Consider the following 20,081-nt stretch of genomic DNA (forward strand, 5'->3'; position numbering starts at 1 on the left):
CAAGAAGAGAGAAATACAGGGCATGATAAAATTATTAGATAGATTGAATCGAGAGACCCCCGTAGAAGGGTTCTCTCTTATTTATACCTGATTCGGGTTCTTCTGTTGAGGGAGATCATGGCGTGTCAGGCGTCAGGCCTGCCACCACTCATTCTCTATCGCTCCAGTAGGTGTCAGTATGTGGCATAGTGGGAGATCGTGCCATGTCACTCATGTTAGGTCTATCTGACCGCCGCTTCCCTGCCATGCCAGCATGCGTCAGATCGCGGTCGAACCGTCATTTGTTCACGAAATGGGCCGTTGCATGCCGCCATCTCCCTGCCATACAGGTGTGTGCCAGATCGTGGGCGAGCAATCCTTTGTACGCAGAACGTGCCGTCGCGCGCCAAATTCTCTAATACTGCTAGTGTCGAAAGTGGAAGAGAAGACGACACCTGCAGTTGAAATATTGTTTGACGTCTATGCTAATTCGCACTATGCCTCGGCTAGCGGTGAGAACAATGATGTTTCAATTGATTTGGTGGGCGAGGGGGCACAGATTCTGCTAGCGAGGGCAATTCCCCCAATCTCAGGGCTTCTTCCCCAAGGGGAGTTCCTCTCGAAGGTATGCCGTCAACCTTGGAGGCTCCTTTCGGGTCAAAGGTGTCCCCTTCCCCTGAGGCAGTCCTTCACGAGACTCTACCTTTTCCCTAGAATTTCCAATACGAGCAAGGTATTGCCCACCCATTCACATATGAGGTGGGAGAGGCTTCCAACCCTCTGGTCATCCAAATCTCCAAGGAACTCAACGAATTTCTTGCCTCGATATATGTATTTAGGTTGCTCACTTAGTTGAACTATTCTTTTTACTTGTTAGATCTGATACTGTGAAATCCTTTGCAAGGCTTATCCTCTTTGACCAAGTGGGTCACCTAGCACCAGTCTAGCCTAGAAGAGAAGGTGCAGGCCTCCATTCGACTATAACCTTCGGCTTCGGATACTAAGGCAATTCTTGTGTGCATGGTGATACCAAGCATCAAATAGAACCTATAAACATCCATATGATTGGGTAAACATGTCTCATGTTAATAGAATATGAACATGCATTCATGCAACTAGGCCTAGAGGCTTCCCATGACGTCTAACCCCATTGAATTAACCCTAGTTATGGGCACGACCTTAACCTTATTTCTTTATCATTTGTGATTTCCTTCTTTTGCACTCGTGTGCGGTCTCAAAACATCATTAATTCAACCTTGTTTATCCTATAATCATTCAAATAAAACAATGAAAGCCCTCGTACACAAATCATAACTCTCCAAACACTAATGCCTGAAACACTTCAAGTAGGTTCATTACTCAATCATAAGCCACAATTCGAATTACTCTTGACTCATTAATTCACCCAACCCAAGCATCATCTACATCCTAAACCCATAATTACTCGGGTTGTACCAACCATAGAAGTGAACTCATTTAAACATTTCAACCAATCCTAGTACTCAACACTCTTGTACTAGAATCATATATATGACCAGACCTTTTTCTTGAAACCCCTAAAGCACATTCACACAAACAATAATAAGTCTTTCCAGTAGATTACACGTCATTATATGGCCACGCACACACCCTTGCCCTTATTTCCATTCGATCTCCCACACAAACACGATTACACACACCTTCAATCATCATCTTGAATTAGAACCTTGTACATGACTACAGTTGCCACTTGAACCATCCAAAGCACTCATACACATGGCCTGGACACTCATCCGATACACATACACACACCCACTTGGTTCCTTATTATTAAACACAAAACTCACGTATACACACACACACACTAAACTCAGTTTACCCTTTCTAGTGACACTTCGGCATGCTAAAACACGTATAGGAGAGGTGGCTCAAGGTGACGCTCTGAAAGGCTGGTTACGGTAGGAGATACATGGTGGAAGAGGCCGTGGGGGCTGTTACGGCTCTAAAAACCCTAGGGTGCCAGAATGGTAGTACGTGCATGAGGTATGTCTCTACTCCGTGTATATATATAGACACGGTCACGTCATGGCTTTTTATTGCCTAATGGATCACGGTTTGGGTCCTAGATCATGGGCTAGGTTTTGGTCCATCACACATGCCTAATGGGCTTGGCTTTTGGGTCCTAAGTCGACATTCCAGCCAAGTCATCTCCACTTACCTCCACATCCAACTTAAGCCCTAAAATATTTTGGAATCCCAACAACTCAACTTTTGAAATTCAACCTCGATAAAATAATTAAAACCTAATAGAGATAAAAAATTTTATATGCAATCACTTTTGTATATTCATTGCGCACTTCACTAATGTGATTGACTGCGTCATTTTTTTAATATAAAATAACTGTTTTGACCAATCATATTAGTGAAGTACACCAAAGTGAATGTATATAACAGAACTCAACATGAAAAACTCTATATCAGATAGCAAATACCAACAGTTTAACTAGTATATAAAAAATAATGATTTAAAGACACATAAAATAATATCAACAATTCTAATTAATAAATAATAATATTACTAATAAAATAGTTATTTTCTAAATTATATCAGGGTTACGTCGGTGGAAGGAGAGGTTCTCTGATAGAGCACTATGGAGAGTATCATGTCGAGATTTTACATATTTTACATATGTTGAAATTTATTTACAAATATTTCTTATTGGCAAAGTACTAAACACAATTGATGCAGTAATATGTTATATCAACTATCATAAAAAAGTTCTATAAAAACAACTATCATAAAAAAGCATTTGATTTTTTGTTTGTTTATTTGTTTGTTTTTTTTTTAATTTTAATTTTTTATTTTTTTAATAGCTGTTCTGATACCACAGTAAGTTGTGCATTTACACGAATGACAGAACTCAAAAGTTACAAACCCCCTTTCATTGTGGTCTTTCACAGCGAGGCTTACCTTTGTGAGCCACTTTCAAGTTATCAATGTGAAAAGAGTTAAGTAATTTGAGATTTAATTTATATTTCTTGCTTTGTTTTTTTTAACGATCATAGAGTGCGTAAACACTGAATACTCAGTTTAAATAAATAAATAAATAAATATGATATCATTGTAAAAAAAAAAAATTAATAATAGACCCCTCTTTTTTAAGTACGCGACGATTGCACAACCCATCACTGTATCTAGTATTATTATTTTTAATGACATTCGGAGATTTAGAAAGTTGAAACGTGAAACAAACTTGAAATAGTAAGACTTAAAATATTACGAAATGATACTTGCAGTCTTGAAATATGCAATTTCCGCATACTCACTTTGAAAACAGTAGGTAGATTTGAGATCCATATGAAAAAAATATTCTTTTAATAGTGGCTCCACTTTTTTTTTAAATGGAGTATATATGGAACTGTACATTCCAGGACTGTATATAGTACACTCTACGACTATATTATATCGTCTAGAGTAAAAGAAGAAACTTTTACAAGTTACATTTTTTCTGTTCATTATCTATTATTCTTGCAAACTTGAGGAGATTGGTTTGCGAAATTATTGAGAACTGATCGACTAATTGCAAAGAAATATAAAGATCATAGAGGCCAACTCCAAATTCAGAATTACAAATGATAGAAATATGTATGGAATACCAACAATCATTTAAGAGCATGGGTTCTGAACAAAGCAGCAGGTAAGAATTTTCTGAGCTTCTTTCTGAAGACGGTTTGAAGAGCTGAGCCTACCAATGGCCAACTTGTTATAATAGCTATGTAAGCAAGCAACCACATGGAACACTTATTCTGCCGGGACAGCAGATCTAAGCATCTTCGAACTGGAGAAATTGCATCAAAGTGCCGAACGTCCTGGACACGGGTAGTTTGGTTGTTGCTTTCTGCAATATCCGGGGAAACATCATCTTTTGCTTCTGTCTGGTGCTCATCTTGTTTTGTTTCGAAAGCCATTTTATTATCTTCTTCATCAGACTTCTTCGGCGGTTCAGGAAATTCTTCTACCATGTCATCTTTATTTTGCTCATTGCACATTGCAGCCACCATTCCATCTGCGATATTTACGTATGGACCCTGATCGATTGTGGAGTCCGGTGACGAATGAGGGCTAGAGCTCTGCATCTGCAAGCAAGTAAAAATAAAGAATACTAAGAGAAATGAGCAGTAAATTGCACCAAGAAAAGAACAACTTATATTGCTCAATTATTATGTGCATTGGGTTAAGAAAGAAAATTAAGGATAAATAATACCTTCTGTTGCACATGCATATATGGGCTGGAGCGTAGGACATTGAGAAATTCCTCAACTGCCCTTACCCACCTGCAAGAGAAAATTAACAACCCATTTTCTAATAAATAGTGGAGAAATCTACCCATTTCTGACTGCCTAGAGAATGAAATATTAGTAAAATCCACTGAAACTTTGATGCGACAATAATCACATAAAAGTTCCTTATCTAAGCATTTGGTTGCAATAACATTAAAAAGGGCCACCTAGATTCTGCCCAATATCCAAAATAAAACCTACCACAACCATGCATACCCTACAAAACATGGCAAAAAAGAAGGTTAGCCTACAAGTGAAAAGAAATGAAAATTTGAAAACACCTAGACCAAACACAGTTGAAGACTAGAAGAGTGGTTTGCGCTGGCAATCTACATAAGCATCTAAGCTGTTGTGGGATGATATTGATCATATTCTATGGCGCGCAATGAATCAAGAGAGATCATCACAAGATGCTATGTACCCATAAACTGTCATGCACCTAGTGAGGCAACTTGTTTCACATCAGGATTGATCTCCCAATTTTGTTAGCAATCTGCGATTATGAGGCTTGAGAAGCTTCAACTTCACAAAATTATCAAACAGACTGCTAATATAAAATTGGATACTGCTAAAATAATTAGAAAAATACGTTAAAATCTCTGCAGGAAAACACTAGTGTAATATCCTCATCACTAAGTATGAATTACCATAGGCCAGATGCAGTTATTCCTTCAAAGAATGCCAAATGTCCTCCATGCTTTATTGTAGCCAGCACAATATTTTTGTTTGCCCTATTAAAGACAAAAGTGTTAGAACAGGTCCATAGAATGCAATAAAATAAAGCATGATAGATACCATTCAAGCAGCTTCACCTGCATTCATCCCAAGGAATGGCTTCCCTTGTACAGACTGGATCATCCAAAGCACTGATACATAGTAGTGGTATTGACACATTTCCCACGTAACTAGCGCTGCTACAGCGCCTGTAGTATGTGTCCACAGTCTGAGGAAGCAAGATAATTCTGTTGGTCAATAAAGGAAAGCAAGGCGAGAAAAACATAGGATGAATGTCAGGCCATATACCTCAAATTTTCCAACAAGGCAGGTGGCATGGTTGTCAAAATCTCGAATAGAGCGTGACTTTTGATGCACAACAGGATTACCAAACAAATTGCATTAGTTAAATCAGGATGAATGACAAGAGCATGCCACATAAAACATTACCACCTAGCAATAGTAGGCACCACATAACTACTTTATCTTCATTGAAAGTTTCGTAGTTAAATCTTAAAGGGAGACATTAACATTGGATATGTATTGTGCTTACAACATGGAAAATGTAACAGCAGGGTGTTAAAAGAAATATTTGAATTTAAATATTATAAGCTGAAATTTTCATATTATGAGGGATTTTAAAATACACTTTTGAAAGATAAAGTTTTCAGATATGAACTCAAATTGTTTTCCATATTGTAGATTGCAAAATGCTTTGGTGACTTTCTTCCAGCGAATATTTGATGCACGATTAAAGCATCATGACGGATGCCAAGAAGGTCAACCTGACAAGTTGCAAAATATCTCTTATTATGAGCAATGATTATTGTCTAATTTTAAGAGTAACTTAAAGCAACATCAATGTACTCAGGAAAGTATCCAAGTTTATTGGTCTTACAAGTCTCCCATGAGAATTAACATGAGGTTGAAACAGATGAATTTACCCATATTTTCTTATATGTAATTTCATTTCATTAGAAAATGCAACAGGGGTGTAACCCTAGTACACAAGATGTGCACAAGAAATAGACCCTTTAATGGATAAATGAAGAACATACCTATATGAAAAAATAAAAAATAAATGAGGGACAGCCTGCATTTACTAGGTCTAATTCTTCTTTTTTCCTGCATCATAAGCATCTCTAGTTTTGCCAAGGACTTAAATCTTGAATATTTATGGCACTTCAGTGATAAAAATTTTTAACTGTTTGTATGTTCATGAGAGCTCAATTGAAGAAAATACTTTAAATTCTCATGGAGAGGAACTGAAACAAGAACACTCATCAGCAACAGAGTCAAAAAGTACTCAGATTTGTTAGTTGATATGTCTATTTACAACAGTTCTGTTGCAAGTCTGATGCAAAACAATTAATCTTTGCCAGAAGAAATGATGTCTACCTTTTTTATGCCTTCCCAGTTAGCAAGGCGAGAATAACGAGGTTGGTGTCTGCAGAAATTTGAAAATTATCATATAATATCTAGAGGCCAAAAATAGATACCATTTTTAGTGACATCATAATTTTTTCTTCGAGATATTCCCAAAAACACACACCCAGGACATATAAGCCTATATTTAAGGGAAAACTCTGGTGTTATATCCTACCCACAATTAAATAGTTAAGCGCAGACATACAGTTGTGCATAACCTTGAAGGCCAATAGTGAGTGCTCTGTCATAAAACTTCTGCACCAGCCTGCGGGATATAAATCTGTCACCAATCTATATAGGAGGGAAAAAGGACGACATAGCATCTAGTTAGTAAATAGTACAGAATAACTGCCAAAATAATAAATCTCCACATCAAATGACACAAATTCAAGTTCTTAGTCAAAGTCAAATGAGCTGCAATTCACTATAACTAATGAATATAGTGTGTGGTTGGTACGTCCTAGTATTTTTTTTTTTTTTTTTTAATCGGTAAACAAAATTTTATTGATCATGAGAATAGGCAAGAGCCCCAAGTATGCGGGATATATACAAAAGCATTGCCTACGCATGCTAGTTTAGTACATCTCAATATTTCTTTTTCTCAAAGGAGATATAGATTCATGCCACCATTTACGATCCCACAAGACACATGAAAGAAGCAAAAAATATGGCACCCTTTGTACTGTAGCACAAAAACAGAAAGAGCAAGAAATATTTCAACAATGGCAAAGAGGGTTTAATTCATGATAACCATAAGGTACATACTGGGGACATGAAAAATCTCAACTCTTAAAGCATGGGTGACACTAAAAAATGTAAAACGAACATCAGTGACATTTCTCAAGTATAATACTAACCAAAAGGTCCCACGGAGAGCAGAGAGCTACAGCACCAGCCAAAGGGGTGTTCTCTCCATCCTCCCCAAGATATTTTACCTGCACGAGTATAAAATTCTTAACCTTTATATAATGTCAAAATTATGATAAATATCTGCTCAAAAACTAAATAAATGAAAGATAGAACAAGATAAGGGCTTGTTTGGGAAGTGAGATGATCTCATTTCATCTCATCTCAAAACTTCTCATAATTGCCTTCCCAAACATCACTCAGACACACACTTTTCAATTTCAAATTTTCAACTTTTCAACTTTTTCATCTAATCATTACTTAATCATCACAACTTTCCCAAACTTCCAAACAAAACACAAAAAACAATACAACTTTTTCAAATTTCAAAACAAAAATTATATTATAATAATATTTTAACTTTATAATATTTTTATTCAACATTCTCTCTTATTTCCCAAAGTTCAATAAAATATCTTAACTCAAACCAGTTCATTACTATTCACAGAATTCTCATCTCATCCTATTACCCAAACATGCCCTAAATAAATAATGAATCATGTTGTTTGTTCCAAACATTATAAGCAAGTTTTACACTTGCAACCCTTTATAAAGAAATAACGAAGTCAAAGTCAATTTAAGTTACTTCCAACATAGAGTGAGCAGTTCAGTTAGCAATAAGTCCAAACGACCAATTAATAATGCAATACATTTTTATCTCTATGATAAAGTAAGAGCGAAGAAAATGACTATCAACATACAAGTGCTAAGTGTGTGGGAAGGTCATAAGCACTCAACGCCCAATTGATCAACCTAAAACATCAGAAAATGCAAAATAGAGAGCCGGAGCAGCGAACAAAGGGTGTACAACTTGGTAGAAGAGTGAAGTAGGGCATCACTTTCATAGAAGATATAGCACTATCTTGGACCTTCTAAGAGTAGACTAGAAATGAGAACAAAGCAAGAGCAATTGTGATGCCAACTTCTGAGGAATACTTTATAAAATCATTAGCTATCAATTATTTCTGTAATAACAAAGCACAGAACAAAAGTTTGTGGCAACCACATTAATCAAACTGCATCAGCTTAAAGGGAAAGCAAGTCCAATTTAAAGGGAGAGAAAGATAGTATATCATAGAATAAGAGAAGGTATTAATTTTGAAAGCATCAGCTTTCGTCAACCCTAGTCGAACTGTTTAATAAGATGTTAAGAGTTAATAATATCTAAAAGAAACCTGCAAGTTTGATACAGAAAGCATAGAGAGAAGGTGCTGAATTGAACAGTTAATAGCACATAAAAGTAACATACCAGAACATTGGCACCTATACTAGTTCCAACAGCAAATAAAGGAGCCTCAGGATATTCTTTATGAAGATAATTGATGACTAAACGTATATCCTCTGTCCATCCAGCATTATAAAAGCAATCGGACTGTAACATTGTGAAACAAAAAGCAAAGGAGGTTAAAATCCACAAACATTACAGAAGGCTGTCAAAACTATAATAATTAGATAATCAGCTTCTCAAAGGAAGGATGGAACTATTTCACAACCAAAGTGCAGTTAACTTTCAGTTGATGCATAACCAAATCAAGGATAAAGCAGTGTTTGCATAAACAGAATCTTTCAAATTATCAACAAAATTAAATTTCTAGATTTGTTTGATACACTTTCATCACAAGAGAGAAACTCCTTGAGAATATTTCACTGATTTTAGAAGCTAAATGTTAATATGAAAAGGAAACACTGGTCCTGATAGAAAATGGAGTATTTTAACAAGCGTCTCTCTTCTCCTTTTTTTTTTTCCTCCGAATTGCATATGATACTGCAGCAGTGATAACAGCTGCCATACTAGAGTTCTACAAAAGGATCTACATAAGATTTTTAGTGCACTTCCTTTTGGCATGCCTATTGCCAACCACTTGAAAACATGAAACGCATGTACACTGATGCCCAACTCTTATTTCAACACTCATGAAAGAATTCACCTTCACCCATACAAAGAATACTCACAGAATTACTAGCACATATGCATTTATGTCAAGGAGATTGTGCATAGTTACCAGTTTCATATCAGAAAATAACACACTTCCAATGCTTTGAGCCATCCAGCTTTTAAAAACCGACTTTTCAATTTCAGGCTAATAAGACCAAAACTGTGTATATATTGAAATCTATTATCGCTGTCTACTTTTACCCCTTAAAAATAACATAAAAGAAAATCTATATCCATCATGTAAAAAACTGGGGCAAAAAATACATGCCTCGAGGCAGTGGTGGGCAAGCAACCCCTTCCAACAGATGCTTTGAGGTAGTTAGTGGACAAAAGTCATTGATTTGCAAATGACCAAAGCTTTGGTCTTAAAATCAGAAATTAAAAAACTTCAAGTTTTAAAATCCAAAAGAGGCCCAAAGGACAAGAGGCATAAATGTTATTTTTCCTTAGGTTAACTATAAATTAGTCCTTGCAATTTCCCTCAGGCCTTGTTTGTTTTCACAAAATTTCTCAACTCATTTCATCTTATCTCATCTAATCATTACAACTTTTCCAAATTTCCATACAAAATAAAATAAAAAATTTAACTATTTCAAATCCCAAAACAAAAATAATATTAAAAAATATATTCTAAAAATTGTTTATTCAATTTTCAACTTTCATCTCAATCTATTTCATGTCATCTCTAAAATTGTTTATTTAAGAAAGATTAAAAGTCCCTCTGTCAAAATTCATTAAGTAAACTGCTAGAAATGTCATATCAACTGCAATGAAAATATGCGTCATTACAGACGTCACATGGCCCACATATATAAACATCATGACAATTTTAAAATATTATTTAAAAATTATTTAAAAATTAAAAAAATAAAAGCAAAAAAATAAATTAGAACATTATAAAATTAAAATTAAAAATTTATAAAAAATGAAAAATTATAAAATAAACTAAAAAGCCTACTATTTAACAAAAGAAACAAAACCCATATTTTCTTCAAATAAGAAAATAACGATAAATTATATACATTTAAATTATTAAAAATATAAAACAGAAAAATTTTAAAGCAAATTAAACAATACAACTAAAATAAAAAATAAAAAAAATAAGAAACATTACAAACCAAAAAAGAAGTTTAAATTAAAAAATAAAAAACGAAAAGCACATGAGGGTGACACTAGCAGCAGGTGGGGAGGGGAGTCGTCTCCTGCAAGGGCCACCAATAGGAGGCCTTATGGCCCTTATCAATGGTGGCCGGCTTTTTTGTTTATATAAATAATTTTTTTAATTTTAAATTTCAAGAAATTCAGTTTTTTGTTCTTAATAGATTTTCTTCTTTTTTAATATTTCAAATTTTTAACTTTTTAATTTTTCACAAAAATTGCCATATGTCATGCTAGGGAATATTTTGATTTTAAGGGAAAGCACAGGGAGTAATTTGATTCCAAGGAAATCACAGGAATCAAGTTATTATTTAAACCTTTTTCTTTGCACAATAGTATCACAAACTTCTAATTTTTTTATTTTAGAGAGCTGCTCCTGCATATAAATATACAACTGAAAATGAGTTATAAATTCTCAGTTTTTGTAATATGAGGACTTGGTAAGGTCAAATGGAACGAGTTTTGATAATGAGGAATTGGTGTTACATGTGTCAGAAGAGCGGTGAGTCCGTTGACCATCTCTTACTACATTGCGAGATTGCCATGTCCTTATGGACCGAAGTCTTAGCACGGGTGGGGTTAGCATGGGTGATGCCGGAAAAGGTATGTGATTTTTTAGCCTCTTGGAGAGGTATTAGGGCCAACTCTCAAATTGCATCCATATGGAAGATGTTACCTATTTGTCTATGGTGGTGCATCTGGAAGAAGCGGAACGCAAGATGCTTTGAAAATCAAGAGAGATCAACGGAAGAGCTTAGAACTTTGTTTTTCAATACTTTACTCCATTGGTCATTTGTATTTGGTTTTCAGGGCAGGTCTTTTCATGATTTCCTTGTATCCCTAAGCTAGACTTAAACTTGATCATGTATATATCCCGTATACTTGGGCATGTTTTTGTCTCACTTTTGATCAATAAAATTTTGTTTACCGATCAAAAAAAAAAACAAAAGGCTACCAAAACATAGCCATACTGATGAGGCTAGATTTTGGGGACTTCCCATATGCATTTGAGTCAAAACACAACTCTATGTTGGTGACTTTTTTCTTTTTATGCGAAGAAAGCCCTTATCCTACCAAAATATCACCTAAATCACAAACTATCACTGAGAGGTTTGGTAAGATCAAATGAGACAGTTTGGTACTTCTCACAAACCATATTATACTGCTTCATGTTACCTAATTAATGTGATCAACACTATGTTTTACTGGAACTGTCTAAAGCCTTTCTTGTAGGTTATACATCACAAAAGAAATAGATCCATAACCTCAAATGAAACCATCAAAGGTTGGGTCAATTTGACCATAATTGATGGCATAAGATCATTTAAAATGAAAGTACATAACAAAGTAACCCCCCCCCCCCCCCCCCCAAAAAAAAAAAAAAATCCATTTTATAAATCGCTTAGCTAAGAAGAGAGCAAAAAGATCATTGACCATAATCGATGGCATAAGATCATTTAAAATGAAAGTACATAACAAAGTACCCCCCCCCCCCCCCCTCCAAAAAAAAAAAATCCATTTTATAAATCGCTTAGCTAAGAAGAGAGCAAAAAGAACTCACAGTAATAGAAACACCACCCAATCCTCGATGGTTGCTAACCACTACATTCCAGCCGTGTTTCGCCGTATTGAAGGCAAGATGCTTTATGTACTGCAATAGGTATTGCAAGACAAGGTCATACAATATTACTAATCATTTTTCTTTTACTCGTATTAAAAGAAAAACCCAATTCTCACATATAAAAACCGTTTAACATTATGAAAGATCGTTATAATAAGAATATACCTATAATATGAACATAATTACACATACAATATATACAAACTGAAAAGAGTTCATGTCCTTACTCCATTGTTACTTCCCTTTTTGGTTCCTAAACTTGATTGGATGTATCTAATGCTAGATGAGCTTAGAATTTGAGACTGAAAGACTATTACATTTAGCTGCATGGTCCAAGTCTGGATTTATTCTTTTCATCCATTTTTCTTTAATTAGTCTCTAATGACTAGCAGTTTCACTCAGTACATGAATGCTGCCGGGACAGATATGGTACGAGAACTCAAAAATGATTTTGGCTTTAGAAAATATATTATGTAACAGTCTATGGTGAGGACCTATTGCAGTGTCATTAAACTTCAGCAAAGCAATTACTCCAGGAACACATCTTCACCAAAGATTGGGGATTCATACCTTATCTAATTACGTCAACAAACAGGAGACTTTTTTTTCTTTTTTTCCTTTTCTTACATATTCAGCAAACTGTAATCTATCCATTCAGCATTGCCCACATTCCACCCTGCATATAATTTTTCTTTTCTCTAGAAGTATGCAAGAAATACTCCTATAGATTATGTTATAAATGGTAAATGATCAAGGAATTCTTAAAAGGAAGTGGAATGTATATTGCATTGTGTCCTCATCCAATAATACGAATGTTCTCAAAAAGAATTTAATAGACAATTAAGTCAGTCCACCACTTCAAATTCTGCCTATTCTTTTTGGACCAGATTCTCACATTAAACACAAAAACCAAGTTCCAACTATGGCAGCCATTCTGTCATTGTCAGCATAAACAACTCATTTGCGTCCTTGGAATCACTGATTATAATCCAACAAGAAATCAAAGAAATGACAAAATCTCTCTCATCACCAAACAGTGAAGTAGAGGATGATCATTTGACTCACCACTAAGTTCACACAAAACCTGTCTACAATGATAATTCATTCCTTATGAAAATTCTTGATGTTGAAGAACTTTCCCATTACAGTGCCACCAAAAAACTAGGAAAAAAAAAAGGTCAGAGACCTTAGCACCCCAAGTATTCTTTCAAGGAAAGTCAAGCGTACCACACTCCATCAATCTCATAAAAACTCTATCTTTACCTTCAGTAGAGGGCAACTTGAACTCAACACTCAGAAAATGCAGCGATGGCCCCCAATTCACAGTCCTGAAATACCTGGAGAAACTAAGATTACAATAACCAACTCCCTCATCCTGATATCTCAAATATGAGGCAACAGAAGCCTCCTTATCAACAGCCAGAGAAGGTTTTGTTTAACAAGCACATGGGTCATCACTCTTTGGCTCTTCAGGCTCAGTTTTAGGTTTTACTGATTTTTTGAACAGTAGGAGTTAATGTGACAATTTTCTTTTCTTTTCTTTCCTTTTCCTTTTCCATTTCTTCTTCAAAGTGCTACTTTGTTGTTCTCCATGCACCTGGGGTACAGCTTGATGTTTTATAATCTATTTTAAGACAGAAGAAATAAATAAAACAAAAAAATTGCCACACCAGAAGCAACACTAGAATTGAACTGGCTTGACATACCCAAGTCTAAAGTCCATGTGGCATAAGGATAAAAGTTTCATAGACTTCTTTGCCAGCTAACTAGGATCCCAAGTAGTTCTGTATACATTGTGCTGTAGCAGGAAGTATTGTATTTATTGGTGCATTCCATTTTAGAATAATATGATCCTTGCTTCTTTTAATCTCTTCTCTAATTTGAGCCCCAAAGCTTGTAAAATGAAGCCAACTTGCTGGAAATTTCAAAAAGTTGGATCTGCTATTTTCCAGGTTACACAAACTGCATAACATTTCAAAGCTTACAGCTCATTGACATCCTATGTAAGTATTTTTACTTTCTTCACTAATGAAGCTACTGATTGACGTCCTATGCAAGCAGTTTTAATTTCTTCACTAGTGGAGCTACTGAGCCCAGATTTACAGTAGGGTAATAGGATTCGTCAACAAAAACCATCAAACTGCAACAGGAACATCAAGCTTCCATATTAATCGCATCACTGGTTTCCAATGATATTACCCATCTGTTGTGACTTGAAATTCAAGTTCATTCAGAAATTCCATGCCAACAACAAGTTAATGTGAAACATGTATTCCAAAGCTACAAAAAGTATCATTTGGAAACACTTGGTGCATTATTACAAGCAAGTGAAAAAGAAGTAGAGAACTTACAGCTGATGCAGAATCACTTGTTAATCCAGGAACCACTACAATGATAGGAGTTGTGTCATTTTTTGAAATAGAAGAATCCATTAGTAAAGCACCCCCTGAAACTGTAAAATAATACCATAGTTGAACCAAAAAAAAGCTATAAGGCTTACAATATCATGAACATAAGCTTTGAGTGTGGTACAAAGAAAAAAAAAAAGTGTGTGGTAACACTCCACTCAAGATCACAAGACTGAAAGGAAAAAAAGAAGAAGAAACATAATAAGTTAGTAAACATGTTCATTGAATCTATCTATGTCAACAAAAATATACAGTGAGTTTCTTTATATATATATATATATATATATATAAGTAAACAAGAGTGTGCAACCAGTGAGCATGGTTAATTATACTAATGACAGAAGTTAGAGATAATTTATTAATTATTCCCTGTTCCTACATGTGTAGCCAACCGTATTGAAAATTTATAAAGTGACTTTTTACAGGTGGTAAGGGAGATGAATTGAAATTTAACAAGTGAATTGGCCCGAGGTTCTCCCCAATCTCAGAGGGAGGTTGGGTACCATGGTTATGGCAGTGCGCCAATGAATGGGATAGCCTTCAGACAGCAAGTGATCAACATGAAGCATGATAATTCTTCGGGTGGTTGGAACTCTAATGAAGTGAGAGAGGTGAGAGAGACTTGTGGGATTGGATTAAGGAAAAATATCTAAAGGGGCTCAGGAGAGTTTCCAAGTCATACCAGATATGAAGTGGGCAAAGGATCCAAAATAAAGTTTTGGTATGATGTGTTTTGTGGAGATCAGCCTCTTAAGGGGTATTTCTGGATCTATTCCGCAGTGTTCGTACCATGGACGCATTTATGGCAGAGCATTTACAACTTTCAAGTAAACATCCTCAATGGACGGTGAATTTTATCAAAGAGGCAGAGGATATGTGGGTGGATCTCTTTAGTTATTCTATGCTCAACTGCATTCTACTTGATTCAGATCGGATGGGGAAGACAAAATGTGATGGATCATGTCCAAGAAAGGGGCGTTTGAAGTTAAGTTGTTCTATAATGCATCGATCCCTCACGAATAGAAGTCTATCTAGAGGAGTAAGGCACCATTGAGAGCAGCATTCTTTCCTTGGATGGCTACACTAGGGAAGATCCTTAAGTTGGAAAACTTATGGAAGAGACATGTCATGATAATTAAGTGGTGTTGCATTAATAAGAGGGGTCCCGAAATCGTGGATCACCTCAATATTCTGAAAGTTTTGTCAATTACTGAATCACAAGTTTTTATTATATTGGTAGCATATGAAAATTATTTTATAGATGATAACTATAAACCAGTTCATTCTGAAGGTTTTATCAATTACTGAATCACAAGCTTTTATTATATTGGTACCATATGATAATTATTTTTTTATTAATAAAAGGATCCAAAGCTCAGAAACAAATTATTCTCCGTGGATAGTTTCCGTTCATATTAATAACAGAATCCTAGGGAGGGAGGAAGATGATACTATAAATGATTGCACCAGTTCAGATCAAATTGCTTTGCCACTATAAAGTTATTACAAAATCACTACTCATGAATTAAGAACATAAAAAGCAACATTTATTAAACAAAGGACTAGAAATACCTGGCCATATATTTTTTTTTTTTTTATAAGTAAAAAGTCCAACCCAAGACATTTAGTGACATTATAACAAATACCGAAGTTTCATGCATACATAAGTGTGTGCATATATATATATATATATATATATATATATATATATACTTATATATGCATATATATTTACAGTGATCAACTTCAAGGTGAATGCTTCATAAATACCATCACGACTCATTAGCCAATCCAAAGCAATGGTTCCACCATCGGTAGCATGAAAGAGTTGTCTGTGAGAAAACACAGATGAATATTTTGTTAGATAGAACCGTGGATCAAAATTCAAGAAAACAAATTCTCATGTTTACATCATCTAACGAAAGGAGAAACCCTGAAGATATTTAACCAAAAGGAACCTTTCCTCCTTTCCCCAAAAGCCAACCAAACAAACGAAAGAGAAGGTGAGTAGGAGGTTACCCAAAAAACCACAAATTGATGCATGAAAAAAATATCATTGCATCTTTCTACTACAGACGCGATACAAAACCTGTATTTGGAATAATATAACTGCCTGCACAAACAAATCTGCAAGAGTCCATTGCAGCAGTAGCTCAAGGAGGCAACAATGTGGGATGTAGAAAATCAACATAATAGTTCAGCATGCAACATATTAGAGAACAACATATTAGAGATATCTCATCTATCTGTGATGGCAAGTTTAATACCTGGTTGGCCAGTTAATTTCTCTCTCCTACTATGTACCATGTATACATGAGAGATAGACAGGTTAATTTATGCATTAGCTTATCTTTGGGCATCAATCAAAATTTAGAGGCACCAGACTTAGAAATAGCATAATATATGCTAGATGTTCATTCTTTTCTGCAATGAAGTTAATGAGGAAATTTCGTTCTGCTCATCAGAACTTGGGATATGCTATTTCTGGTCACACTACAATGATCCAAGGAGGAATTTAAAACCAGAGGTCAGTCCCTGTAGCTTATATGTTGGTGACATGACTGCCTATAAAGAACTTCCAGATGACCACACGATCACTTAAGTGTAAATCGATACAATCAAAAAAAAAACTAATATTGGATTGAGCATTAGTATCCCACCTGTTACAATCAGATTGCGCACAGAAAATTAACCCAACAATTAGAGAAAAAATGACCAACCAAAATTGTCCTCAAAATCTATCAAAAGAATACGAGTAAAAATGCACATAGTGGACATTTTTCATTACATTTAGGGCTACTAGAAAACGGCATCTCTATCTATCTAAAGTTCAGATCGAAACCATATAGAGAATTATCTTTGTTGCTGAACAAAGAACAACAAAACTGGGATATATAGGTTGTTTTGAAGACAAGGTTATATATACATCAACCTAGTAGATCCCTTTATAAAAAGAAATAAGAATTGTGTTAATAATCAAAGAAATCTCAATCTCAAGTTGACCATATTTATTTAAGATGTTCTCCAACAGATTACAACCAAATGACCGTGCTTATTTAGGATGTTCTCCCAAAGATTACAACCAAAAAATCAACAGACAAATGAAGTCTAAGAAATTAAACAACGACTGACACCCTCTCTGCCTCTTGAGGGCCATGGCTGGGCTGTTTCTAGGATATTATCTAAAACATTTTTTCCCACATATATTTTACAACCTATAGCATGTATGCAATGATATTCAACACTTGAGCATTCCCAATGGGTTAGCCATTCTGCATATAAATGCAAAATGGCTAACCAACTTGTCATAAATTCATCTCCATTGGATTTTGTAAAATATATGCATTTTACATTTTGCTACAGTACATTCTCTACATTTAACTTTTACTATTCGCTAATCTAAAAATAATTTAGTATTTGTTTCTCTTTCCACCCTTCATCCTCCATCCATGTAGGTTCATTTTCTATTATATTTTTTTCTATTGTTGCCTGTTTGGTTGGTGAGAAGATTTGAAGATGGACATTGAGCTGTGTGTGGGTGTGGTGTTTAGAAGTGTCAGAGGACATGACCATTTGTTGAATAATTTCAAATCAAAACCCAAAATTGTGGCTTTCTTTGTTGCTGGAAAATTGCATTTGTCTACTGTCCATGTACACCCTTCTATAATTCAAAAGCTCTAGATCTACTCTATGCCCAGATGTACGAAAACAATTTGGGTTAGTTTTTAATTAGTTAGTTAGGAATTAGTATTAGTAAAAGAATTGAAGATATTGCAAATTCATTGGTAGTTAGAAGATATACTTAAAATGAATAAAAAATAATATTTAAATGATATAGACAGAAAATAGATAAGCTGATGTATGGTACATTGTAAAAGTCATTAGCTAAACTAGATAAAACGTGTTTTGGTTAGCTATTTTAGATAGAAACTTAGAGAAGCTGTTGGGAATGCAAGGAGTATCAATTGTGTAGGTATCAGAGAGAAGGCGCAAAGTTTACTATTTGGTCCTTCATAGCATAATCTACCCTTTCGTAAATTCATATAATGGACATCCTATTCTGAAACACCTCTTGCACTTTCCATGATAGGATTGATCCAAGGAGGCTGAGGCACACAGAGAGAGAGAGAGAGAAGTTTGGTATTTGGTCCTTTATAGGATACTCTACCCTTCGGTAAATTCATACAAAGGAGTTGCTATTTTGAAATACATCCACTACTTTCCATGATAGGATTGATCCAAAGAGACTGGTGCACAGTTTCATCCTAAAATTGTATGGGGATTAGCTTTTCGCTATTGTTTCTGCTACTCGCTTAATTGTATTCTTATCAAAATAATGTTTAACTCCATGCTCTCAATATCCTACTTCCACAGTCATCCCCTGTTAATTCTAGACTATCTCACGGACTTGATTGCCCACTTTTCACCATTAAAAGCAGACACTCAAAGAGCGCACGATATCTAATAGACTAATACTAACAACAAAAAAGCTTTATACATCCAAAACAATAATAATAATAATAAACAAAAAACACTACCTTCTGTAGCTGAAGGCAGGAGGTCTCCCATGGAAATTCAGAAAAACAGTCTGTATATGAGGACTTGAGAGCCATGGTGTTGCCAAATACCTGCAGTAAGCATAGGTCGTTTCCCACAAATAACTCGCATTGTAAAGTATCCACATTCAATTAGTAACAATTACAAATTCATTTGACTTCGTTTGGTTCCCAACAAACCGAGAAGAAAATATGTAACCAGGTAAATTTTGCACATTGTTATTTTCTACAGAACCAAAATGACAGGTTTTCTTTTCAAATCCTTAAAGTTCTCCTCGATTTCTTGGCAACCAAATGAGTTCCGCGAAGAAAATATAGTTTGTACCGGCCACGAAGAACGCGGCACTTGGAAACGACGCTGTCGTAGATATGGGAGGAGGAGTTGTAAGTCAGGCTCACGGGACTCCCTCTGAACCCCGATAAGACATCTTCCACGAGATGGAATTCCAAGAAATTGTAGAGAAACAGAACGGAAACGATCAGAAAGCCCAATAAGTAGTGCCAAAACGGTATCAGAGCGAGCGCATTGAACAACAGGCCGTAGGGGTTGACCCAGGATACCGCAGAATCGCAGCAATCCAACGACGGCATGAAAGAAATGCTTACTAGAAATTCTATCCTCGAGGTTGGAATTGGGATTGATAATGGAGAATTATGTGATCGTTGATGGTTCGGTATTGGTCGGTAAGGAGGTGAACGGGATGCAAGAAGTGCATTTATGTCAGAGTCTTCTGTCCGTGCATTGGAAAGTCCGCCTCTGTTTCACGATAGCATCTGGAGTGAGTCCGACATTTCATGAGAACGATCCATAAGGTTTGGTAAACACGTGGAACTCATGTTGAGCTTACAAATAAAAAATAATAACAAGATAAATACTTTAATCACAAAGATTTTATAAATAAATTTATAAATTAATATAATTTGATATAATAGGTTAAAAAATAAAATTATTTTATTATAAAATAGATTTAATATATCATATTAAGTCATCAATTTATAAATATATTTTTGTAAGATTTTTTTTAATACTTCTCTAAAAATAATGTATATATAAT

At 35.2% G+C, this 20,081-nt stretch overlaps 1 protein-coding gene across 1 annotated transcript; it reads right to left on the reverse strand.

Moving 5' to 3' along the window:
- Nucleotides 1-3,614: 3,614 nt before the first annotated feature.
- LOC121243033 (embryogenesis-associated protein EMB8) lies at nt 3,615-19,829 on the reverse strand. The gene is made up of 14 exons (XM_041141091.1): nt 19,352-19,829; nt 19,009-19,098; nt 16,241-16,302; nt 14,414-14,514; nt 12,003-12,092; nt 8,597-8,719; nt 7,299-7,376; nt 6,647-6,732; nt 6,412-6,460; nt 5,323-5,379; nt 5,112-5,242; nt 4,947-5,030; nt 4,224-4,293; nt 3,615-4,095 (listed from the first exon to the last, which is right to left on the reverse strand). The coding sequence occupies exons 1-14, from the start codon at nt 19,615-19,617 to the stop codon at nt 3,622-3,624; spliced, it is 1,761 nt and encodes a 586-aa protein (XP_040997025.1). The 5' UTR covers nt 19,618-19,829; the 3' UTR covers nt 3,615-3,621.
- Between the last annotated feature and the right edge of the window lie 252 nt (nt 19,830-20,081).

Source organism: Juglans microcarpa x Juglans regia, chromosome 8D (assembly GCF_004785595.1).
Source record: "Juglans microcarpa x Juglans regia isolate MS1-56 chromosome 8D, Jm3101_v1.0, whole genome shotgun sequence".
NCBI classification, from domain to species: domain Eukaryota; kingdom Viridiplantae; phylum Streptophyta; class Magnoliopsida; order Fagales; family Juglandaceae; genus Juglans; species Juglans microcarpa x Juglans regia.

Coding starts and splice junctions, on each gene's coding strand:
- LOC121243033 (XM_041141091.1), bottom strand. CDS start 19,617: ATGCCGTCGTTGGATTGCTGCGATTCTGCGGTATCCTGGGTCAACCCC. Junction 12,093..14,413: donor CAAGTGATTCTGCATCAGCT/GTAAGTTCTCTA, acceptor TACCTATTGCAG/TACATAAAGCATCTTGCCTT. Junction 4,096..4,223: donor ATATGCATGTGCAACAGAAG/GTATTATTTATC, acceptor ACTTGCTTGCAG/ATGCAGAGCTCTAGCCCTCA.